The sequence below is a fragment of the Lycorma delicatula genome, chromosome 3, assembly GCF_047948215.1.
Source record: "Lycorma delicatula isolate Av1 chromosome 3, ASM4794821v1, whole genome shotgun sequence".
Classification (NCBI taxonomy): Eukaryota; Metazoa; Arthropoda; class Insecta; order Hemiptera; family Fulgoridae; genus Lycorma; species Lycorma delicatula.
In genome coordinates, this window is record NC_134457.1 from 37,825,785 (window position 1) to 37,853,554 (window position 27,770).

Below are 27,770 nucleotides of genomic sequence, written 5' to 3' on the forward strand. Positions count from 1 at the left end.
TCTGCATAATTTAATAATTAATTTGAATTTGTTACTTTTCTTTTACAGCACTGACTCGTATAAAATTGTTTAACGACAACAAGGATTAAAATCTCATCGATCACATAGGTTCTCTTGAGTTAATGTATTCTGAAATGTGTAGAAATCTAAAATAACATTTATCAATACCAGTGGATTATTAAAAGGTTGTCGAATTGATCGGTAGATTACTAAATGTTGAAAAATGTAAAAAAAGAAATGGAAATTCTTTTTGAGGAAAAACTGTAACAGGAGAAGAAATAAATCATTGAAATTAGCAATGGGAAATAGTATTTAAGCAATTTGGGTATTGTAATTTAAGAAAAACAGGCTAAAAAGTAATCATGAACTACTGGAAAATATATTGATCAAGAAGGCCTCTCTATATTATATTCAGAACTATAAAAAAAGCTTAAAGATTGAAGATAATTCTTGATTTTTTTTTATTATTACGAAATTGAGATGAAGATTCATTCCTTTTTTGTCAAGTGACACATTCCTGTTTTGGATTGTTCAGAGACCGGTTTCTACGACCCTCTTATATAATATTTTTATAGAATATTTTTCGACCCTCTTTTCATAATAAAAAGTAATTCTATTTTACAAGGTGTTAATAATACCATCGATTAGAAAGAGGCGAGTTTTTCTGCTCAACAAAACCCTTCATTTCATGGCAGATATAAGAGAGGAACTGTTGTAGAAATGATGTTCTTTTCAATGGAATATCTGAATATAGATGGAATACGAGTAGATAAATGTGAATGTAGATGAACACTTTAGAGCTTTACTTTAAGGATACTGTTAAACGGAACGTGACTACAGTCATTATTCTAAAAAACTTTATGGGTCATTCACAGCTGTTTTTTATGATATGGACTGAAATGCCATCATTACTGAACATTTACTACAGCCGGCTTGCGGCGAAGTATGTATATATTATAAAACGCTGTTTAAAATCACTGTTTGTGGTGTGTTTTTTTATTGAAATATTAAATAATAGGATTCATTCTATTCAGGAAACTAATAATGCATTGTAGTTACTGGTTATCGCATAGTATGTTCTTTTGTTTTAAAATACACTTTGACAAAATGGACGACTTTGTCACAATCATTTAATAAATCTGCACACACGACCTGTTTTGTTCTGTATTAAAATAATTATGTGGGATTTAATTATAAACCTACAGGTCTTAGTTTAGTGTTTTAAGCCTATACTTAACTAACACCGTTTTAACTTTTTCAGTAAATAATATGGGATTTAGTACTAATTAATGACAAATGGTTTGTTTTCACCTGAAATTTCTCATTACCCATTACTCGTCATAATGTATGTATTTACGAGTACATACATACATATAATTAATAATAATAATATTATTATTATAATACTCATGGCATATCTGCTTTTAACCCATCTTTTCTTGGGGCTGCCAATATGTCTCCTCCCTGTTGTGTTTACTTATTTGTCAGCAATGGCAGTCAATCCTCAGGAATTTTCTGAAAATGTTGTCATTCTGCTTTACACTGTATGATTTTATTCGTTCATTTAAGGAAAAATTTGCAACTCTGTTCAAATATCTTCATTTTGCAATATACCCGTTCTCATACTGCTGCTTTTGACTGACGAGAAATTTTATTCCCGCTGCCTGAATAACAACTGTCATCTTTCTATTTGTTCATACAAGCTTCATTTCCTGATAAAAAGGTCAGTACATCTACCATTTTATTAAATTTCTGAATAGCCTCTAGTCTCTAATTATTTTGTAATGTCCTAAAAATCGCCTTACATATTAAATTAAATTTTTCTCAATTTCTAAATCTTTTTCATGTAAGATTTATCATCCACCATGTAATTTAAAACTTTTTCCAATTTATCTATTCTTCTTTTTTCCTTGACTTCGTTGTTTCGAAATCCTGAAGTCTTCGTTGTTTCCTGAAATTCCCTGAAGTCGCTACCAACGCTTTACAAAGTAAAACCAGTGGTGAAGTTGCAGACGTCTGGACTTTCCCTGAGTTTCATTTAAAGATCGATCTTCTAGGTACTCCTACTTTCTTTATTGTCACGTTCTTTTGCATTTGAGAACGTTGATCGGTTTTACTTAGTAACCAGTAGGAGGTATGCTACTACCCTGAGCCAGGTGGACACAATTTTTTTTTAATGAAGTTGCTATTCCTCCCTTCCACACTTTCCCATTTATTTGCAAAAATGGGTTCTGGCTTGGAACCGGCTTATATACATATATAATATGCTGTATAAAATCACATTAATCTAAATGGATTTACCAATGCAAAACTAAAGCATGACATAGCCTAATAAAAAACAATTTGTTGTTTGTGAAATGAATGTATATATTTTTTATGGTTGACTAAGTACAAAAAAGTTTTATTTTATTGTTCTTAATTAAATTGTCATTACAAAAAAAAAAAATGTGCAGTTATAATTATTTTCAATTCTTAGCAGCTTAGTTTTCAGTTTTCTAAAAGTTCATGTTCTTCCCTGTGAACTTATTATTTTTTTTTTACAGTACTATTTATGTTTTACAGGTACAAAGCAGTAATGCATCCTCTGGATTTAAGAACTAGAAAATGTAGAAATAAACTGGTAATTGCTGGAATATGGGTTATGGCAGGCGCTGTATCAGCTGTACAATTATACATATCAGAAGCCAAACAGTTCAAATACGATAGACAGTAAGTATTATAAAAAAACATTGCTTCTTCTAAATATTTAGCAATTAGTACGTAAACAGTAAAAGTACAACACTCAAAATAAAAATGTTATTAAAACATACTTCCCTTAATGAGTAGCGACGCTGTATTATTTTCCTACATCGGATTGATTACCATAAAAAGAAGAATATAAATTTGTTATTTTAAAATATTTTTCAAAATATTTTCGCAAGAGCTGTGAACTGAGTAAAGCATCTTGGATTAAAACGTCAGATTTAATATTTTTCAAGTAATAATTCATTATTCATATAAAAACTACGGTAAACAGAGGGAAGTGTAGTGTTAAATGTTACCTGACATTTCATTAAGTTTTGATGTTAATATCTATTCGGCTCAGTGAAAAAGGCAATGGAAAACCTTTCACACCTTCGTTCCCTGGTAAACGAAATGACCGATATTACATTTTTCCAATTATCACTTTTAAGGTACTTAACATAAAACAGGTGATGTGATGTTCGACAGCCGTAGTGAAAATAAATAACTAAAATAAGGAAAAGTAGAGAGTGAGATTAACTATTTATGAATTTGCAGTATCATCATTTGAGCCATATTTTCCAGCAAGGCTGTTTTAGGACTCTTGTCTGTTTTTAATTTTTTTTAACGAAATATTACAATATAAATATGTTTTATTAAAAAGAGTATTATTTATGAACAATTTTTTGTTCAAATTATCCAAATCATTAAAATAAAATGTCATATTATAAATAGTCAACAAGTTTTAAAGATAATTTATCTAGCCAGAAAAATATAATTAGTTTATTGTTATTGAGGAAATTAATGAAAACAGAATAACATTAAATAATTTTAATTCCATTATTTATGGTTTTTGAAATTGCCTTTCTCATACTTAGAACTACAGATACTTCTTTTAAGTCAAAACCTGAAACTTAACTTGTTAGTAATAGAAGAGGGAAACAGCAAAGTTTATAAGGAATTATTCTGATAAGAAAGGATTGCCTAAGCTGCAAACGATAATGTGTCAGCTTTTAAGAATTCACAAAGCTTTACAATACATGATAGAAGCGTAATGTGAAATATAACAGTATGTAATGTAATAACGGATGTACCAGCGTTCACCTACCATTTTGACTCGCATTGTAATTTTATGGCCTCAGGATGTAGATGACGTGATACACACAAAGCTATTTAGGGAGAGACGCCATTTCAATGAACATGAAGCCCTGGTCGGCTGCACATTGCGTACTCACCACAATTGAGATTTTTTGAAAAATAGTGATTCTCGTTACGTGATACAATAGGTATTTAGGAGAAACTATTATAACCCACCGGGTTGGTCTAGTGGTGATCGCGTCTTCCCAAATCAGCTGATTTGGAAGTCGAAAGTTCCAGCGTACAAGTCAATTATTAGTAGTTAGTAAAGTTAATTATTTTAACACTATATCGTGGATACCGTTTGTTCTTTGGTGGTTGGGTTTCAATTAACCACACATCTCAGGAATGGTCGAACTGAGACATCTGAGAAATGGTCGTACAAGACTACACTTCATTTACACTCATACATGTCATCCTCATTAATCCTCTGAAGTATTATCTGAAAGGTACTTACTGGAGGGTAAACAGAAAAAAGAAAGAAGGAGAAACCATTTTACTGAAAGACATGAGAAAGTATTAGTCACCACACTATCGGAATCGGTTGGAGAGGCATGTCTACATTAGACAATAGACCAGAAGGAAGTTTCAACTCCGTACGTCCATTAGAGATCATTAAGCATGTAATGGTTCTTTCGAATCCCAAAACGTTCAGCGTGTAAACATATATTGACTTTTATCAAAGAGATCAGTGTATTGAATCTTGTACTCGGCGACAAAAATTCAGTGGATGCACGAGCTATCGGACCAAAATTTTGTTTTAATAAATTTAATCCCACTGGTGTAGGAGAAACTGCATGTAATTCCCCAACTAATAATGACGATTAAAGCGCATTTAAAATTATCAGAAATGACCACCATCTGCTTGAAAAATCTCTTCAAATTAATGATTACTTTATGGTGCAGAATGTCTGCTTTTGGAGTGATTAGTCTTTTGTTATTTTTGTTTTTTTGAAGACAAAAATGACCTTTCAATTAATTTTATATCAACAATATGTGTAGATATTAATTCAGTACATGTTTGTAGAATTACTTTCACTTTGTCCCTTAAGTCCTACCTTCAACAAATGCAGCCACAACGCATACCATTCGGAAGTCAATTTAAGAACATTTAAGAATATATACTAGTATGTATATATATATATATATATATACTAGAATTGTCAACTGACGAGAACGCGTCATGCTCAATCAATGAAAATAGTATTTATGAATAGCCAGAGGTTCTCTCCAAAAATTCACCAATCAGTAAGTCCTTAATAGCACGCGAATTGTTGAAAAATGGATTATCCCCTACCAGCTGCTATCATAGAACTCAATAAAGTAGGGGATTCTAAGAGATAGCGTGTGATGCCTCTGTGCTTTTTATTACTGTACAATGCGCTTCCCCAAAAGCGTTCAAAAGTTTGGAAATGCATGCCCTTTTCAGGTTATAGGAAATTAAAACGCTGAAAATCAGACTCCTGTATGTTTAGAATCCGAATAAATAATGAAACCTTCTTCTTAATCCGCTTTGAACTGCACTGGCAATTGTAAGCATAGATGGATCATCTAAGTATAGGACATCTAAGCCTTGTACAGAGATTTTACGAAATATGCCACCAAAAACCACCGTTGTGAAAACATCATCTTACATGGCTCACCTCATCATATAAATATACTTTCATCCAGCTCTTCTGTGAGAAGTCTTGGATACGCCTTCGTGTTGGTATTCCAATCGATTACATATCCGGCTGCCAGATGGAGCTACCGATGATACCATAAAACCGACATAATTTCCTCACTCCTACCTTTTATGAATCGGACGGCAGTTATGTATAGCATCAAGACCATTCAAAGCGTTACCGATTCTCATATTTACTTTTTTTTCTACAAGCAAATACAGTACTGGACTAGTTCACTTTAATATAATTCCATCTCGTGCCCTTCCAACAAAATCTTTTAATAGAAGAACACTACGAACTTGCAGCAGCAAGAGAAGCTGCCACCTCTGAGGACAGCAACATACACAATTTAATATTTTTTTGTAAATCACTATCACTGTAAATACGATCAGGCGTAAAATGAGTCTAAACCAAATACGAAACAGAACTACAAGTATTATTAAAACGATAAAGTTATAAAGTTCGTTGTACAACTATTCATTATGTAAACGTAATAAAGTTTTAGGTTTTTAAAATATGAAATTTCAGAATACCGAGATTTTTTAAATAATATAAAATTTGCTTTTAGTTTAAAATTCATCTTGATGCATCTAAGTCGCAACTGATAATTAATTTAATAAATTATATATGTAAACATTCTATACGGTATCTACTTCCTTTTAACGCGTTGCGGAAGTCTGCATCATCTTCAGAAAGTCACTCATTGGAGGTCGTCATCATATAAAATGAAAAACGAAAAATACGTATACATACAAAGTCATAACACAATCAACAACACGTAAACCAGGCATAAACGTGACGTGTGCATACTGTCATCATATAGTTTTTTATTTTATCTTGATGTAATGATGACCTCCAGCGAGTGTTTCTATGAAAATGGAGCAGATTGCAAAACGCTTAAACGCTTTTGAGAGTAGATACCATATAGAAATTTCACATAGATGGATATAATTTATTAAATTAAAATGCCTTTCTACTTTTAATTTCATTTATTTATTCATTTTTTTTTTTTTATGAACAGTGGTAGAATTTATAGCTAGTGTGACTGTAATTTTGATGAGATGGTAGATGATGAAATGAAGCAACGCTATGTTCTTCTTGAATCGTTATATTTAATTTGTTGTCACCCTTGACATTTTGATTGAATTACCATAGTTGCATTAAATAACACTTTAGTCATAATTAAACTTGAACATTATCAAGATACTATGAGACCCCCATGTACTGAAATGAAAACACGACCGCACTGTGCAGGATCCTGACATAGAATATAACTAACACTAATTGTCCATCCGGGCGAAATTAATATTGCGACCGCAGTGGGTGGGACTCTAACGTAGAATGGTCATATTATATTAATTCGCAGGCCAGCGCTAGTAGCTGCTAGAGTGCAGCACCAACCGGCTCAACATGGAACGGAACAAACACAATGTATTTTTTGTGATTGCTAATATAATATGTATTGCAAAGATTAAAATTTTATGACTTTCGAGTTATTACTTGAAAATAAAAGTATCGCAAGAAATTGCAGTGTTCAAGGATTTGAAAATCAGAAATAAAACACAGTAGAGCGAGAAATCTATTTTTAAGATTTAAACAAATAGATTTTAAGTATTACACACGTTCTAACTAGTACATATATATTAATCATTAAACAAATTTTATTCATACTAATTTTCTTTTTTTTGTCTAATAAATACCAATTTCAAAGCTGTAGAAAATGTACGGTCACCGTCCAACTTCTCTACGGTACGTTCAAAATCAGAAGCGGTAGTTTTTATTTTGTTATTGCCCTCGTTATACACAGAATATTTACGTAGTAAAGTTTGTTTGCTTTTCGAAAAGATGATCATAGCGTTCGGTCTTCCTGTATACCAACTATTCGTACCGATCCATGTTATCTTTTTCAGTGTCTTTTTCAAACATATCTTTTTTAGATCACGAACATTTGGTATTCGTATTCCAGACCGTTATCATCCGTTCACGCTTTCTCTTTAACTGATTGAATGGATATTTTATGACGTCTCCTCTGTCATCACGGTCACTTCGCTTTCCATTTCGACAGCCTTATCGGAAATTTTACTCACACTTTCCTCCAACTGTAATATCTGATCGTCTTTTTTGTGAAATTTTCCATCAATCAATTATTAAAATTGTTTTGTAATTCAAAATCGTTCTTTTCGCTCGTCCGTAAGATTTGATGAGACGTAAGCACTATCTCGTAATGTCAGTAATATTTCACCATTTATCAGATCTTAAAATCATCAAGTTGGTTTGAAAAATTTAAAAGTACATAAAATGTTCTATATATATATAGGATTTCTATATAATATGACGGAATTCTGGAACAGTCCCCATATCGAGTGTTTCAAAATAAAACATTTTTTTTTCTTCATTCTTCTCGAATATTTTTTATTACGGTTTATCAAGGAGTTTTATATTTAATGAATGTAACTACATCGTGGCCTTTAAAACAACAGTCACTATTTTCTTTCTTTATAATTTCTTCTTTCTTTATACTTTTATAATAAATGGCTTTATAGCAAGACATTAATTGAAAATCTACTTAAATTGAATTTTTATAAATCTCATCTTCTTTAACTTAAATGATTAAAATTTAAATGAATTTAAATTTAAATGATTAAATTTTCTTTTCAATTTGATTTCATACGAACTCTGTTACATCCAAATTGTATTATTATTTTTGTATCTTATAATTATACTCTGTTGTACTCTTAATTTAGCAAAATTTTAAAATATGATTTAAAATTTATATATATGAAGACAACTTTAATCAACTGGAAGTTTTTATTTTTGGGTTGTTGTCTTTATTCTTTTTGTAACCTTTATAAAACAATGATACTTTGATATATAATTGTTTAATGATTCTCTGTTTGTACTGCAAGGGAGATTATATATTTTCTTTCTAGCTACAAAATTTAACAAAATTATTACATTCCGGTGCTTAGACGCAGTTTGTTAAATAAATATATCATTATATAGCCTTATTCAGAGCATGCGTATCAATGAATAAGAGCAATAAGTCAATTGTAACGTAATTAAAAAAAGGTTTGAATGAATTTTTGTATGAAGGGTATATTTAAATAATTGAACGAATGACACGCTTCCTGACCCCGAAAGGGAAGATCCCGCCATGTGACGATTCCGGTCGCCACGCCATCCCCTCCGCAGTGAACTCTGATGAGCATTACTGGAGGTCATCTTTTAAATCCACAGACTGAATAACATCTCTCAGTTAACAGCTTGGCTTCCGTCGGGATGCGATCGATGTAAATGCCACGAATGACATTTCCATCGGTGTAAGAACGTACATCAATAAATACAAAACAAAATCGAAAACAAACTACTCAAACAAACAGAACTGAGTAGAAATACAATGTTTACTTTTGAGTTATAGGCCAGCAACGAAATAAAAAAAATCACAAAATAACCGAACAAAAACAAAACTACGGAGCGTCTACCTTGGTGACAAGAAAACGCCCAAGCGGTCTCTAACTACCCGAGTAACTCGTACTCCCCATCCTACACGTCCTTCGCAATTCGCTGAAGAGCCAAATATTTTATTCAGTTCTCCACAACTGACCATTCGGACAGGCTTTTTCAGTTAACATTTAAATATAGAGTAGATTCAATATTCCCGAACTGCCTCACTACCTCCAATTGTCTTTCATCATACCGATGACAGACATATAAAACATGAAAGGCATCATCTAATATCCTACATCACGAACACAGACCCGAATCAGCCAGGCCGAAACGAGCCAACCTATCCCTAAAAGTACCATGGTCCGAAACAAACTGAGTTATGTATTTGTTAGAAGATATCCAAGAGGTACTTCTTGGCGCAGATTCCTTACATCAAGGAAGAGACCATGCGTGTAACGCCCATCAGCCATCTAACATCACTTTTTTTTTTCTCCTGCTCCTCTGGGTCGGATCGGCATTCAATTAATACTCAACCCAGGGCAGATATTGTATTCACCTCATCCCCCTGCTACAAATCACCGAGGCGGGGTATCCGAGTTGTTGATACCCAAGCGCAAGAACACCAATAGGCTTTACTCCAGCAATCACGAGGGATTGTACGATAACGACCTGTCACCCGTTTACAACAAAACGCACTGGGCCCTCAACAAAATTGCCCTATAAGTTTTAAATTTTAGCCTATCCGCCCAAACAGGTGTGGCATACAACATAATTGCCTCATACACACACACACACACACACACACACACACACACACACACACAATCTTATAGAGGATACCCATAGTCTTAAAATTCAGATTAACCAATTCGGATTAACTACACGTCGAATATCAAAGAAGGCACTACAAGTCTTCTTTACGACCTAATGTAAATGCTGCTTAAAAAAAAAAATTTCGTCAAGAAGCACCTCGAGGTACTTCTGAACTTGAACATATCGAATTCGATGGCCTGACATTGAAACATGGATCCGCCTCGTCACAACCAAACGGCCCTTCAGCAGTACCATCTTGGTTTTCCCGGGCTGAATGCTATCTTATGTTGACGGCCCCAGAGCTCAAGTATCCTGTATACCCGAGAGGCGCGGAATTCAACCTAATTTCGCGAACATCCTTCGACCAGCAGCAGCCCGTCAACGGCGTAAGCGACAACGCGACAGCCGCCGGGCAACATTACCCGCCTCAAAGAATCCAACTCCATAAACCACAATAAGGGGTCCAGCACACTGCCTTGGGAACAACCCTTAGACAGTGTCTTATTCACTTCGTGGCCACCATCACAAAGTAGAACGTCTCGATGCCCAAAGTAGCTACGCATTACCTGCATTTCATTTTTGGTACACCCACGTCTCTGTAATTGAAATAAAGCACAGATTGTTAAATGCCCCGGATATGTCAAGGAAAATCCCCAAGACTTATTATTCTGGATAATGCTTAAAACTCGTAAAGTATCTTCTTCCGTCCCCTTACCAGGACAAAGCCATACTGATTCTCCATCAATAGTGGTTGCGATGTCAACCTCTCATTAATACGCTGATATAGTATCTTATCTTGACACGCTTCCTGTAGGCTATAGTAAATAATTTTATACCGTCTACAACACAATTTTTAAAATGGAATGACATGTTTTGATCCACCAATAAATATAGCAAAAATTGTACATTAGAATATGCAGTCACACGTATAACCTTGGGCCTTTTTTAAAGGCCATAGCTAACCATCAGAGATAATGTTATATGGATATACGAGTTATACGTTTTTGAAGGCCACACATTCCTGGAATATTAATATTGCAGGCCATTTATCTCGCAAACTATGGGAAAAAGTATAAAAATGACTTTACAGAAGTTATCTGGCGGTGACCTTGACCGTGACCGTGACCTTGAGGTCCCCTTTGAAGATAGCACCAATTGAAAGAGCGAAAAATGTCACGTCGACGTACTTCAATGTAGTCATGACGTTTTATGATAATGTAACGCCATATGAACTTCAAAAAAGCTTTAAGGTTCATATGTATGACGACTACATATTCCATGTAAATTGTTTGTCTTTTCCTAGGTGGGGTCAAAAACAGATCATTCTATTTTACAAAATCGCGTTATCCTTGAAATCAGGTCAAGGTAAATTTCAAGGTAAAATCAAAGGTCATCATGAGGTGTTCTCCTCCAATCTAAGTAACCTTTGTTTGAGTCATTTTTACTTCCTTGTACGAAATAAAAAGGATCATGATCGCGAAAAATGTTGGTTTTCAGATTTCAATGAAAATATCCATTATGACCACCCCTGAATCCATTTTGAATAGTTTCGTCGTGACGTCTGTGCAAACGTATGTACGTATCTCGTACATACGTCTGTGCAAACGTATGTACGTATCTCGTACATACGTTTGCACAGACGTTGAAATTTTGAATATAGAACTGTTGTAATATGTCGTTGTGCACCTCTCCCGCTTGATTGCAATCGACAACCAAAAGTGTCCAACTAAGACCAAAATCAAAAAAAAAAATTGGATATTGAACTTTTTCCTAACCCTCATTGAGAGCTAGCTTTTCAACGATATATCATAAATGGTAATTATTTTCATTGGTCCCAGAGTTATAGCCAAATGAAATTTTGATTAACGAAATATTTGGATCTATATGAAGCACATCGGTTCGAATCAGACTTTATCTCCCTTTCTTTTTTTTTTAGCTTTTTTTAATTAATTTTTTGAAATTTTTCTTAAATTAAATATATTGATTTATTAATTATTATTAACTCGTGATTGTAAAAAAAAGTTTTACAATAAATAATTATTCAAAAACAAAAAAAAAAATCAATGTTATTAGTGAAATAAAATTTTATATACTTTTAATAATGTGTAATGTAATTTAAGAGGCATTATTACATGCGTTTATATGTAATCGCTTTGATGAAACTCTACAGTTAATATTAATTGAAAATTCTAATTTAAAATCATATTATTTTTTTATTTTCTTAACAAATTTTTATAAAAATTGTATATTATTTTTTTAAAAATCAGTTTAATTATTTGACAGAAAAATAAAATACATTTTTGATTGTATTCAATTAAAGTGATTATTATAAAAACAAAAAGTTTTCACTGAGCGTAATATGTACAAGATTTCTGGTGTGTCGTATAAATAAAAGTTAAAATAATAATTCCGTTTAGTGAACTCCTGTATACTAGTTACAAATATTAATTTTGACCTTACAATGTAGCATATCAGTTTTTTATTATTGGAATACTTTGTAAACAATTTATTGAAACAGTAATCAAGGGACTTTTACTCTAACTTAATATTAAGATTGTTGAATTAATAGTTGTATAAATATTTGATGTTAATAAAAACTAATATTTTAGCAATTGTGTCACTGTCCACTTTATTAAAGAATTGGAGGATCGTATCTCACTTTCAAATGAAGTGCAGCAAAAATGTGTATATGTAATTTAATACTCGTACAAGGAAGTCATGTGTTGTCCACATCAGATATTTTTTATTGCGACTATTTTTACAAAAAAATCTCCTCGGGAAATTAAAATGAAACACCCTATATTATTATTATTATAATATATATATATATATATATATATATATATATATATATATATATATATAGACCTAGAAAAGGCATTCGATAACGTAGACTGGAATAAAATGTTCAGCATTTAAAAATAATTAGGTTTCAAATACAGAGATAGAAGAACAATTGCTAACATGTACAGGAACCAAACAGCAACAGTAACAAATGAAGAACATAAGAAAGAAGCCGTAATAAGAAAGGGAGTCCAACAAGGATGTTCCCTATCTCCGTTACTTTTTAATCTTTACATGGAACTAGCAGTTAATGATGTTAAAGAACAATTTAGATTCGGAGTAACAGTACAAGGTGAAAAGCTAAAGATGCTACGATTTGCTGATGATATAGTAATTCTAGCAGAGAGTAAAAAGGATTTAGAAGAAACAATGAACGGCATAGATGAAGTCCTACGCAAGAACTAGCGCATGAAAATAAACAAGAACAAAACAAAAGTAATGAAATGTAGTAGAAATAACAAAGATGGACCACTGAATGTGAAAATAGGAGGAGAAAAGATTATATCAAGATATAGAACTCGACCGAGATTTTCGGACGAGTTATTTTTAAGAAGCAATTTTGGTGCAAACATACGGCAGTTATCGTGTTCACACAAAAGTGAAATATATACATATATATATATATATATATATATATATATATAATAATATATTATATATAATATTTAAACTTTTGAGCTGACTGTGGTTTTTGGAGCCTGGGTGAGTGAAATTCGAAGATATGTCGAAATTTTCCGGAAGTCGAATCATGGCACCTATTACAATAGGTAGCTTTCTTATGAAATCTATCTAAAAGAAAAGTATATAACACGGATCTCAGTTACCGGGAATTAAATTCAATAGCCATCGGTCTCCTTTAAGGTAAAACTTTCTCCACAGAAGCCAGTAACCTACATCAATCCAGCCAATTTTTCGAGTACATAATTTATTACCTCATCAACACTTAATACAAATTTATTAAGCGGTATTGGTTATCGTCGTATTAAGTAACATAGTGTCGGTTCTTACAGTATGATAGCGCTAAATATAATATTTTAATCACGCAATAAATATTAAACTATAAAATAATTAAACATTTAATAAAAATTTTCAGATTAACTGGGTACAGTATTATTCTTTACCACGCCATAACTAACTATATTGATTACAGCGGTTGTCATTATCTAAAAACAGAAAAAGTAATATGACATTACTAATAAAATAATTAAATATTGGTAAGGGTTAGTGAAACTAAACGCTTAGTGAAGCAGTCACATTGGAAATAAAGAAAGTGATAATCCTGAAATTATTTTTCATTTCTTCGTAATATTTATAATAGATTTAGAAAAATTTTTTTCCTACATAAATTAAAAATGTATGTCAGTGGGTTTCACAAATTTTCTAATATTTAACTACTGAGAAAGTGATGTTATCTGGATCATAAATTTTCCCTGTTTTTAGCAATTCTATTTTTGGTTTGAAATTTTTTGTTCAGTCGTCAATTTCATATATACACATATACAATTAATGTTAATTTTTTCTTTAATTCTATTTTTTTTTTTGTGGAATGAAATTAAATAATTTTGTTAAAATTAAATATTTTTTTAAATTCTTATTTTGCAAATATAGGTATCGCCTGCAAGGAAAGTATCTTTACACATTAACTGGAACCTATTAAACGATTTTTTTTAAAAATCGTAATATGTTCCATTGTTTTTTATTATTGATTTTAACATTTTTAATTTGTACTTTAAAAAATTGAAAATTGACCTTATTATATACGAAAATTCGAGCACTAAAAGTAGATTTTAAATAATACATTAGACAAGATTACACAACTAAGCCTAATATCAAACTATTCTCCCTATTATACATTTATAAATTTAAAATTAGTTTTATTTAATGCAGGCCATTTTTACGTTGTTTTCCAATTAATTCGTCAAATTACATGTTAAGATATGACAAATGAACTTCTAGTGATTGACTTTATGATGTAAAATGTATTATTTACACTACGTATACACTTTATACTATATATTTTTAATTTTTTCAGTCCATTTTAGTTTAATTTTAATTGCTTTCTGATCCTTTTCCTTTGAGTCGATTTATTCTAATCGAATGGGTGACAGGAAGGTGTACTTGCAGATTTAGTTAGGCAATAAATTCATCGACAATTTATTCTTGTAAAATATTTTTAAATAATGGTTCATATACTTGTGGTATTAAGCAAAGGTTATATTTTATATTTTGAATACAATACGGTCCGAAATATTCATAAAGGTATATCTTCCTAGCAGAGCCTAGTCCATTTGTAAAATTTTCTGGGGAATTCAGGTGATGAACATTTTGTTCACTGCTCATATAATTACAAGTAATTTCTAATTCTGATAGTAAGTATAAACCACTACACCTCTTTTTCAATAGAAGCTTAAAGGGGCTGTAACTGAAATTATTTGGAACAGTCTTCCATTTCTTTTGAAAGAATAATTCTGCCTGTTGCAAATTAATACAATTAATCTACCGACCTCATCGCCGTACAACACCGATACATTTAGTTTGGCATGTACTGCTAAATCTTCAGCAATTTTTGCAAATTTATTTAAAGGATGATATTTTGAAGTTTTATTTTTAAATTACCAAATGCCTGATGACAAACAAATTTGGTATAATAAACCGGCAGGAAAAACAGTATAATAAATTTGTCCATTTTATTTAATACTCTACAATTTAGGTAGTACCAAAAAAGTAATTTTATTCTTAAACGCATACGTAGTTATTTATGCAGAGGAATATGTGTTTTTCGCCCAAACCAAATTGTATTAAAAATTCTGTACCTTATTAGAAAAAAAAAAGAAATGGTTTATAATAATGAAGTTCTTGCTGCTTTGTTGGAAAACGTACTAAAACTTCGACCGTATAAGTACCATTATTAAGCACATTTTCTTAACTACGAAAACATTTTATAAAGTATTTTTATCTTCCATGGAGTAACGAAAAAAAAGAACACATACTGTAATTTTCAGTAAAAATTAGCAGATATGATAAAATCCAAAATTAGGAAAATTTCACAGTTTTTCGTAATTTTCAGTCTCTAAAAATTTGCTTCTGGAAGAAAGTAAGGTTCGTTTTGTAACATCAAGTATACGAAAAGAATTTTATAACAGTACCAAAAGACAACCACCAGAAATGTATTTACTTAACTCAGATTAAAAATCTTATATAAATATTGTATAAATTTTTTTTTATCTTCGTAATGATGAATTAATTCATTAATTATCCACATAAGATTTTAAAGCTTGTAAGTGGGAATACGAAAATTAAATTTTGTAGCGTATAAAAAATGCCGTGCATGACGGGGAATCAAACTCCGGATCCTCAGATGAAAAACTGAGACGTTACCGTTCCACCATAGAAATCGGAAAAATTTCAGTTATTTTAAGAGAAATCAATTTAAAATTAACTTTCCCATACACTTTTTTTTAAAAAAGTAAATACTTTGATTTTGAAAATTAATTTTGATGTGAATAGTGGCTTTAATTAAATACATTTATACGATATTAAACATTATAATCAAACCTAAATATAAAAAATATTATTTCTCTATAAAAATATCCTTCATAAAATAGTGTAATGTATAATAATAACAATAAAGGTAGATTGTTAAATCTAAAAAATAAAATAAATAAAAAAACAAGATAAATTATTCTATCACATAAAACTTAATCGAGAACTGTTTAAATCATCCAGTTGATTTTCCCTCTTTCGCTTTTCCGATTTTTCCCTTTCTCCCTTTTCCCCGCGTGTAAATCGGTGTAGTAGTTTTATAGTCTATATTGGATACACATATCAGAAACAATGAAATGGAATCGTAAAATATTTAGTATAACGTGTGTTGTTTTTACGTCCAACAGATAGCGCTGTTTTTCAAAAAAACATATTTTTTACGTGACATTTTTGGTATATAAATAGCATGTATATAAAAACGCGCGCGTATTCGAATGTAACGTTGTCAAAAGTTTCAAAGTGATCGGTGAAGAACTTTCGGGGATTTAAGATTTTGAACAAACGAACATTTACATTTTTATTTATATACATACAATATAATCTAAAAACAAAGTTAGATTAAATTTCAAAAAAATAGCATGATATGTTGTAGAGGTAGATTACTTAAGAAGTATCCATAACTTAACAAAATTAATTTTTATAATATAATTTAACTAGGAACTAAGTACATAGAATTATTAAATTACATTTATTTTACTTTTCATTTACGATTTCCAATTCCGTTTCCTTTTAAATCATCCTTATATCTTCAATAAAATCATATTCATCCACGTTAACTTAGAACAACCAGAACTCAGGCAGAAATCAATGTGAAACATCGACATCAATATTGAAACATCAAAGGTGAAACATTGCTATACCACCAAACATTATAATCAGATTCAAGTGAAATCCTAAGCAGTTAATAATTGAACTCCCAAACTAGTTTCCACTTATAATGCCACGCATCTCTAGAATAGGCTACAAACATATCCCAGTCTTTTCCATTCACAAAATCTATAAATATAATTTGAGTCACCTGACTGCTCTGTTTACCCAAGTCAGTGACTCCTCTATTCAGCGAGAACAGGGCATCGAGAAACAAAATAAAAAAATAAATATTTCCCTCCGGATTCAAATTCAGCAATTTAAAATGAATATAATACAATGAAGTCCCCGCTTCCGCTTGTGAGTACCTGTTTAATGTTTCTAATATTTATCTTCCACAGTAGGGTTTTTATTAAACTTTATACAGTTCTCTGTTTCATTACTATAAAGTCTTTTCTTCTTTTATTCGTCTTTAGATCTCTGCATTTCAAATTTAATAAATCCAAATGTTTTCAACCTCGTACACTATGTTTCAACTACATTTTTTTTTCTGATTTATCGACTTCATTTTACTACTATAAAAGCACTGTAAAAATGCTTTTAATAATTTCTCTTTAATTCTTAGGTTACTGTAAAATAATAAATATTTTAAAGGTAAATTCCGCTTAGTTCTTTCTTTTGAATGAGTTTCTATATCTACGGAATTCAAGTTATTGCTTTCAGTAATTTGCCACAATCTAACCTCTTTATAGTCTGTTACATGTAAGATAACATGAACTTTGAATGTGGGAAATTATATTTTTTTTATTCTTAAATATGTGACATTGGTCAAAAGTCATGAGACTAGTAAAGATATTGTGTACATTGATTTAGGTTTATCGGAATAAATAAAATGGTGTGAAATTTTTCTAAATTGTTTAACTAACGTAAAAGATGCATTCCAAGGAAACCACAATCACCACTGCTTAAGTAATCAGTTATGATGAAAAAAATGTAGTCGAGCCAATATATCAGATTAGAAATTGATTTTCAAAATGTTTCTAGATCATTTCTTGCTAATATTTGCGGGAATTGGGTACTATGCATGTTAATGGAATAGTATGAAGAATTATGAATGCAGATTTACGTTTGATTTTTCGATATGAAGTATAGACAATGTGATTATGAATTTTTCGATTTGAGTTGTTAACTCAACCATAAAAAATTTCATGACTGTCATTAAAAAACCAAATCTTTTTCAGATCAGTTTCTTATCCTGCCGATCCACTTCGTACCAGAAAAAGCTTCAGTTACTACAAAGCTTACTGTAAAATGGTCATCAGATTACGTTAGTCTAGCCAAAGTTCTGCGACGAGAGTGACTGGAAAAGGTCATTGTGGTTTTGCAAAGTAACGAGTTTCTGAATTCTGCAGATGAGATCTATCGCTTTCAAAATAAAATTCTGAAGGAACGGAATTCACAGTGCATTGAATTTTAGGGTGCCAAGAGATTCATAGGTGACGACGTGAGAAGCTTCAATAAATGGTTAAACAGTATTTAAATTGAATGATGGTAAACGAGTATATAGAATTCAATTAATTTTAAGCTCAAATCTCAACGACAAATACCTCAATGTAAGCAGTAGACAAACAGGTAAGGCTGCATTGCTTACAATCAGGTAAAGGTGCATTGTTTTATTATAAAAAAAGCCGGAAAAAATTCCTGGTTAACCCAGGAAAGTTAGTAACTACGGCTACTGAAAGCATAACCCCTCTATACACTATTACTTATGGAGAAAAATTATCTGGAACATTAATATTTATAAGTGTGCTAGTAAAAGCTTATGTAAAAAACTTATTCTATTCTTGAAGTTTTGAGAAAAAGACAAAAATAAGGGTACAAGAAAAACTGAGTAGCGTACACATTATTACTGGGAAATAGATTCAATTTTAAAGTAAGCAAGAGTAAAAAAGGATAATAAAATGTAACTGAACGGAGGACTGGATTTTAAATAGTAAAACGTTGTTAAATTGTTTGCTAAGTTATTTGTTGTTTTTTCTCCTTTTTCCTCAGACTCCAGAATCCGGATCCGCAACTAAACATAAACTCGGTTCCGAGGGGTGCCATAGCCTCTAACTACCACGTCGAGAACAAAGTTCCCGCATGATAGCCGGGACTCGGTCTTTTAGGCAGTTCCAGCTGCCGATGGAGCCATCTTACATCCCCGACCTCCAGGCGCAGGACCGTGTGACTTGCAGGATAAGCACTTAGGGTCCTGCTGGCAGTCCTTACGTAACTGGCCAGCCTTACCACGTGTAAAACAGTGGGTGCTTGTGTTTGCGCCGGAAAAGAACTTGGCCCTGTGGCCTCGATTCCTACATCTGAAGCAAAGGTCGTCGGATGTACGCCGCATCACTCGACAGGCCACCCACCCAATCCGAACTGCCACTAGTTTGTCCGCCAGTATTAGCGGCACTGCCAGTGTAACCACCTGAGTGGAGCCGTAAGCCGGCCGCATTGACAGGACGTCAATAGTGACCGACTCACCTATCGTCTTGCGAAGTTCCCGAAGAAACTCGTCCTGTGACGTGAGGAACCAGGACGTGGGTTCTTCTGCCAAGTTATTTGTAGTTTAGCATAATTTATTGTTAGTTAATAAATTATGGTGGCCGCATTTCTTTACATCCTAGATCGATTTTTACAAAAAAGAATTACATCAGTACCTCGTATTTAGTTACGAGTTTTACATTATTTTCAATAACATCGCGCAAAATTCCATAAAATTCGGTTTACCCAGTCAGAAGATCAAGTAAAACAGTAATCGAAGAAAAAATTAGACTTATTATCTCCTATCGCTGAATGAAATTGCCCAAATATATTACCGACGTGTCGTAACAATATAATGGAACTGTCTAGTATGTACATTAATAAAAGAATACGGATTTGAATAGTGAAATGATACACAGGAACCCCTTGTTCCTGTGTATAATTTGCTCCTCCTCTTTATATAAGTTTGAGGAGACACCAATGCAGTGATGAGATTTATGGAGGGTTTATTTTTAACCAATTGAATTTTTATGGAGGGTTGAATAAACGCATCTTCTTTCGTGTAAGTTTTTTTTAAACAGGAGGTTCGTAAAGTTCCTTATTCTTTAAAATTAATTAATTATAAAAATTATTTCTAACTACATTTTATTGGTTTTTAAACCACATGCATAGTTAGATTATGTTATTAAATTTAAAAAAATTCTCAATTGCAGTACTTTATAATAAATTATATTAAAAAATTACAAATAATAATATTAATAAATATTACAAATAATGTAGAAAAAAATTTTACGACGTATTATTCTTTTAATTTAAAATTCAATCCTCCGTTCAGTTATATAATTTTTATTAACCTTTTATAGTTTTGCTTACTTTAAAATTGAATTTATTTCCGAGCTATGATTTGTACGCTACTCAGTTTTTCTTTTAAGCTTATTTTTGATTTCACCAAAAGAAGTTCTATTTTCTCTGTCGGTGTTTTACTTTGAATATAAAGTTTACCTCTGTTCCTTTAATGTTTCTTCTTTGTATCAACGGAAAAACAACGAGTATAACGACACATTTACCTCATCCGTTTAAATATAACAGCTTCCCTTTTATCGTATTCTACTCTTGTCACAGCTGTATGATTCTAGTTTATACAAACTATGAGTAACACTTTCTTTTCTACATTCAAACACAATTTACTTTAACACTTTCAAAGTATTTGATTCTATTCTATTCACCACCAATCGACAAAAGAAAATTTTGTCATTTACTTTATTCCTAAATTACGAAAGATATGCCTATCTAGATTCTAAATAAAGTTTCAGCGTTTTTTTACTTTCCAGGCTAATATAGCTAGTATTGCTATGCTAAAGGAAACGTACAGTAATCAATTTCAAAAAAATACTATTTTTTAGAATGTCTAACGGCGACATCACCAAAAAAAAAGGCCAACTTTTTATATTAGAATGTTATCTCTAGCCCAACATTAGGATTTTTATAAGAAAGTTTGTATGTACGAATAGATGTTGGCCTGTTTAAAGCGTAATAACTTCAGACTCCGTGAACCTACTTTTTTCAAACGTGTGTAGAAAAATGCCGTCCTTAGGGAATTATTATATTACATTTTTACAAGCATTGGTAAAAGGAATGGGGGTGTTTTGGCTAAAGTAAAACTTAAAAATTTTGCTTTAACATTTTATCCAAAATCTTTTCTTACAAAAGTTCAAACCTTTTCATTAGGATAATGAATTGCCCAAATTCGTTTTTTTAATATTCACTCCCATTCCCAAAAAATGACTTGAATTTGTTTCCTTTTTCAGCTATTTTTTACTTCAGAAAGGAGTTAATGGGAGATTTTCACATGAATATTTTTTAGATCAATGGGGCTCAAAATGACTATAAATCGTTTTCCTCATACCATTCCTGTAATCTGTGGCGACGAAAAATCGTTTTTTGAATTTTTAAAAGTTTAAAAGCTCATTGTATTATACCCATTGAGTTAAGTGTTAAAGTACTGATATTTAATTATTCACTAATATATTTAAAAAAAAAAAATTTTTCATTTCCTTAAAAAAATCTAGTATGAATTTATTTAAAATTACGGCTGAATCTTTTTTTATATCATTCCAAAAAATATTACCAGTTTTGTAATCTATTAATATTTAAAGAAGATTATTTTCCATAATAATTATTTTAATTTTTTTATTCAGTTTTATTAGATGTCTAATTTTGAAAGTTATTTTTATTGATAAAATTTATTTGTGAAATTAGTTATCTAATTGAATCTTTGCAATGTAATAAGTGTTGCTTGACTTGACCGGAGTAGCCAAAAAAGTCACACAATACTCTTCCAGCTTATATGAAGTTTTTGATTAAAAAACTTCTCACGTCCAAATTAAATTTTTCCTGTTATAACGTGCAGCAGATTTATACTGTACAAATAAATTTAAGAATGATAAAATAGAAAAATTGAATACGATTTAAAGTAGTTAACTATTTAATTACGTATAGCAAGAAAAAAAAAATAAACCGGGATTTTGCCGGACTGTTTTAACTGGGCCATTAAACTTTAGAAAATGACAAGTACAATAGGCGTTTGAAGAAAAGTGTGACGGACGGATAGATTTTTGACTTTAATGAAGAAGATCGGTATCTTACTGCTGATAAAAACCTCTTTGAAAGTGGGTATCAGTCATGGAAGAGCACATTCCATTATCACAAAGCACCGTGAGTTCCACAAAGTCTGTGCGTGGGGGGTTCCAACAGTTTTGACCTAAAATAAAAATAAGCCCCACAGGAAATTTGCCAAAGCCTCCTGAATCGATATCGACGAGAGGTAAATAATGTTATGCATCGAATGATCATATGAGATTATACTCGCTCCCAACACGTTAGAAAAAATGTGTTGAAATTAATCGACTATTCACAGAAAAGCGATAAATATGTATTTTTATTTTTATTCTGTACGAAAAATTGTTATAAACCAAAGTCCGGTTTATATTTGACCAATCCTGATTTATTTTTAACCGGGTCGGTGGCCTGGCTGAGGATCACTGAAAATACTTATATCAGTGGATATACGAGTATAGATATACCCGTATATAAGTTAGAATAAAGTATTATCACATATAAGCACTACCGGAATGTATTCCTGGAAGCAGTAATTTTAGGAAATAATAAGTTTCTCTTTGTTAGCATGTACGCATAACATTGTTTATTAAAATTTGTATTTGGAAGGTATATCCAAAATTTTAATATATAAAGTAATATTAATATAAAATATATTAATATAATATATATGAATTAAATAAAAGTTTGTATTTTAAGTGGACCCTCAAGCAATGAATTAATGAATTAACTTTTATTAAACAGTTTTTTAAAGTTTTTTGACTTAATTGTTGTTAAAAAGTGTATTATATCGTGTCTTGATATGCGTCGGTGATAATTCTTACATTATTTTACGATTCTCAGCAATAGTTTTCATACGCTATCCCTATCTAATTTAACAAAATTGTATTAGGCATAAAACTATTAACTTTTAATGCCAAAAAAACTGAATTTACTTTTTAATACATCATTTTTGTAAATCGTTTCTTAACTTTTTCAAACTTACCTGCAAACAAATTACAGTCTGTCTTGCTCTTGGCATTGAGCTTAACTGAAAGTGGGACGGGTTGATTCAAGCGCTTCCCGGGTAGTCATGCTGGACTATATTGGGCGACCGGGAATACCGGTGATTGGCCTCCAAATAGGAGGTTCCTGATGTATTCAGACAGACAGATATTTCAGTTTATTTTAAAGACTGAAGACAAATATTAATTATCACCAATAATTTACCAATAACTTAGTTGATATATATATATATATATATAACAAATTATACGATAAAATATAGATATGATTAATGTCTTTATTAATTATTTAAATACAAATAATAAAATAATGTTAAGGTAAATACATTAAGCATAAAAAATTAATCTACAACAGAAGGTGTTGATGAAAATTATTCTGACCAAATTTTTATGCTAAATTATTTTGTAGATATTTATAGGATACATATAATTCGTGTTTTACGAGTAATATTGTTTCCGTAAAAGAAGATCTTCTAATTTTATTTTAAATAAATTGGTGGAAAGATTTTTCAAATGATTCGTTAATTTATTAAAAATAGCAACTGAAGTTACAATAAGACCCTTCTCATAAACCAAAGTAGTGGGTTGAATTATAAAACAGTTCCGTTGTCTGGTTTGGTAAAAGTATACATCATTATTCTTACGAATAAGTAATAATTTTCTTTTTAGCAAAGAACGTATATTCATAAATATTATCTTAAGTATAAGTTAACATACTGTTTCGTGTACGCGGATCGATCAGGATATTGAGAGATTGACAAATGAAAATGTTTATATAATTACAATCTATTGGTTTGAAAACATAAGTAAAACAAGACAAATTATTAATAATAATAATGACAATGGTAATAATAATAGTTAACAATAATAATAAAAGAAATCATAAAAAAGAGTATCGTAATCACAACCACGATAATAATCAGAATAATAGTAATAGTAATAATAATAACAGACAATAAAAAAACATCTCAATAATAATTAGAATAATGACAGTAATGGCAACAGTAAACAGTAATAATATTAAATGTCAACAACAAACAATCATAAATGTCAATAATAATGATAATAATAATAATAAACAGAGATTCCATACAAAACAGAATTTAAAGTAATCGTCAGGATTTATTCACAGGTAGATAAATAATGAAAACCAGAATTCAGTCCCACTGACAAAAGTCATTCGCATGATCGCTAGTCTTAATACTTTTAACCACTAGTCTTGTATTAACAATAGTACAATAGTTAAGACAAGTATAAAGTTATTTTACTGCAAATACCGATGCTGTTCACAAATAAAACTACCTTTACAATTTAAGAATCAAATTCAGTACATTATCTCTTTCACTTATAGTCTTACAGTAACTCAACAAACCATGTTCTTGTTTTCATGTAGTGGAATTACTTGTGGCGTCTCCTTAGTTGCATCGAACCTGCACTCGAAATTCGCTCCTTCACTGACCTTCTCGCTGAAAACTCTCACTAATTGACAACTCGCAGACTCACATCTAGCAGACTGACGTCGTAACGTCTCCCTTAGACTGACTTCGGGGTACTCTTCGTCTCGCCGACTCATTTCGCAGAACTCATTTCAACTGGTCTTCCCCGGAGTATTTATACTCCTATCTTCTTTACCTGCCGGATCAGACCCCAGTTGAACGTGAGATTGGTTAACTGAACCCTTTCGTTCCCATGCGTTCCTTCTAACTTGGGTCCAGTAACTCCTCACGGAAGAACATCTGTTTAGGTGTGTATCAGTGGGCAGAATACAAAAGACTATTGTTAAACAAACCTGTGTCCTTTAACTAAAAGGATTTCTTTTAGCCTCTTTCTGGATTTCTCACATTATTATATTTTTTATTATTTTCTTCTTAATTGGCAAGAATCTATTACTCAGATCCATTATACCGGTCTTGTTACAATATTTAATATTCTAAATATCGTTCTACACGATTCATACTTAATTATCTGTCAGCCCATTTTTCTATCGTAAGAACTCGTTTTGACATTTTGAAAGAGCCCAAGAGATAAGATTATACTTTATACGGAAATATACGTATATGGGGAAATATTGTTTTATTGAGCTGCTTGCGAAACGGTAGGTTTAATTTTGTTGCAAACAAAATCAGTTTGATTATCTCACGAGAATTTGCCATCTAATAAAACACACAGGAAATTTCGGTACTGCCTGGGCAATAGAAATATTATCGCTCGTTTAAATGGGAATTCTATCCACGCAATCAGCAATGTTGCAACTACTTAAGAAGTCTATGCAGCGGTTTTACCCATATTTAAAATTAGATGGTTACAATTTATCCACCCGTTGTACCATTACTGTTATACGAAGACTAAGTCAAGAACTATTTAATAAAATGATCAGTCAGATAAAAATAAATTTTAAAGATTTTTTATTTAGGCAAAATGATTGTTACAATATATGGATAAAAATCTACGTAATAAATTTAATTTAGTTTTTCCAAAAGAAATAATGTTTTTCTTTTTTTCAGTTATTGGTCCTACCAATTTATTTCCTTTAATTTTTTAAAGAGAGGAAAAATAATATTAATTAGGTTTTAAAAATCACAACTTTATTTTTTAAACATAATATGTATGTTGCAATCTGTTCAACTTACGAACAACCCTTGCCTACCCTGTGACCCAGTGAGATGAGGATAATATATGATATATAAATGAGGTTTAGCTTGTACAGACTCAAGCCGACCACTCCTGAGATTTTTGGTTAATTGAACTTCAATCACCAAAGTACAACGAGATATCCAATGTATTCAAATCCGTATATAAGTAACTTACCTTTACGAGGATTTGAACATTAGAATCTTCGACTTCGAATTAAGCTGTTAAACAATAGATATGCTACGACGAAAAAAATATATAAACGTAGTTTTAATTTCCTAAAACAAAAAGAAAAATTATTTCAATATAGTAAATTTATTTTATTATCTCATATTATGTAAAAGAAATATCATATAATATTTAATAGTATAGTAAAATAGAATAAATATATATATAAAGAATTTAAAGAAAGTTTAAGAAGAAATTATGTATTTTAAAAATCTCTCAATATAATAATATTTTACCTCAAGAGAAAGAACATACGTCAAAATTATTTTGACAAAGAACTTTTCAACTTAAATATATTTACAGATGAATAAAATATAAAGTTAAATAATTTATCAAATCATTAATAATGTAAGTTAAAAAACGTCATTTTTAAAAAATAAAGTTTAAAACTTGTATAAAATATTAACGAATAAAAAAGTTGGTGTAGTTGACAACTTTGAAGTAATTTATACATAAAATTTTGCAAAAAAAGTATTACATCAGGAAAATATATCAAAAAATAAAAGTTATAAAATTAAGCAGTAGAAATTTTATTACGAAATTAGATATTTCGCAATTAAAATGTATAAGGAATATATATCAAAAGAGAAAGAAAGAGAGACTAATGAGAGTGAGCAACAGTGATGAAATGAATCAAGAAGTGTAGTAGACTGTTTTACGAATAAAGTAAAGCCAAAATAATGTTGGGCGATTCGATAAAATTCAGATTATTATAAAAGTATATTTTTTCGTTATATAATTAGTACCCTAATTTTCTATTTGGTAATTTAAATTATTTTTACATTTATATTAATTCGTTTAGAGTTTTCTTCTAAATTTGTAATGTTTTTTTTTTTTTTTATTAAAAAAAGTATTTTGAGGATGAGGATTATTAATATATAGCTCAATTGAACAGGCTATTGTATCACATAACTGTTTCATTTGTTTAACTTAACAAATAAATAATTATAAATTGGAAAAGGATGAGACTACAACTAGTGGTCGCTGTCAAACGTCGTCTAGAAAGCGTGGACGCTTAGTGCCCTCGAAGAGGGATGCAAGAAAGCAGCCCGCTGCAAACTTCTAAAAGATAATTTTCTGTTAGATGTGAGACCCACATCGAGACTGATGCTCTCTACACAGACTCGCAGGTAGCTTTTGTACATGGCAGACGGTGCCAGTTTTGCGTCCGCAAAGGTACCATATTCTCCCATTTCTGCCACCGATTTGCCATAATGAAATTCTATTCAGGACTTCCCAATAAAGGTCCTGATGCAGGACCTCTCGATTTCCTCCAAATGGAGGATGGATGATAACGTCGATACATGTCAAATGTACGTCATTAAGCCCCCGCCGATATTCCTTCACGGCATCACCGTTGTTATCCGGCTGTGTGAGTTAATTGAAATGGTGGTTAAGAAGTGTGACTACAGCGTAAGAGTATTCAGCCCTAAACAACTACATGTTATCTCGATAGATGTGAACATCTACAAATGGATAGTTGACTTGGTGTCTGAGCATAGTATGATCGATCGTACTTTAACTAGGAAGGGCGAAAGAGCTTTCCGGATTGTACTAAGGAACTTACACTTTTTGTTCCGATTGACCTTATTAAGGTTGAGGATACGGTACACGGTCACGAAGTCCGAAGTATATAAGTTATTTGGCTATAACTCTGGAACAAATAAAAATAAGTACCACTTATGATATATCGTTGAAAATCTCTCAATGAGGGCTTATTATTGCACTTCAGAAAAAATCCAGAATCCAAATTCCTTGAGCCCAAGGATAATAACAAAAAGGTTTTTAA

At 31.2% G+C, this 27,770-nt stretch overlaps 1 protein-coding gene across 1 annotated transcript in view; it reads left to right on the top strand.

The window, feature by feature from the left end:
* LOC142321113 (RYamide receptor-like) overlaps positions 1 to 27,770 on the top strand; it is a 227,312-nt gene that overhangs the window by 153,836 nt on the left and 45,706 nt on the right. The window contains exon 5 of the mRNA XM_075359105.1: positions 2,563 to 2,709. Within this exon, the coding sequence (XP_075215220.1) occupies positions 2,563 to 2,709 (147 nt within the window). The remainder of the gene's footprint in view (positions 1 to 2,562; positions 2,710 to 27,770) is intronic.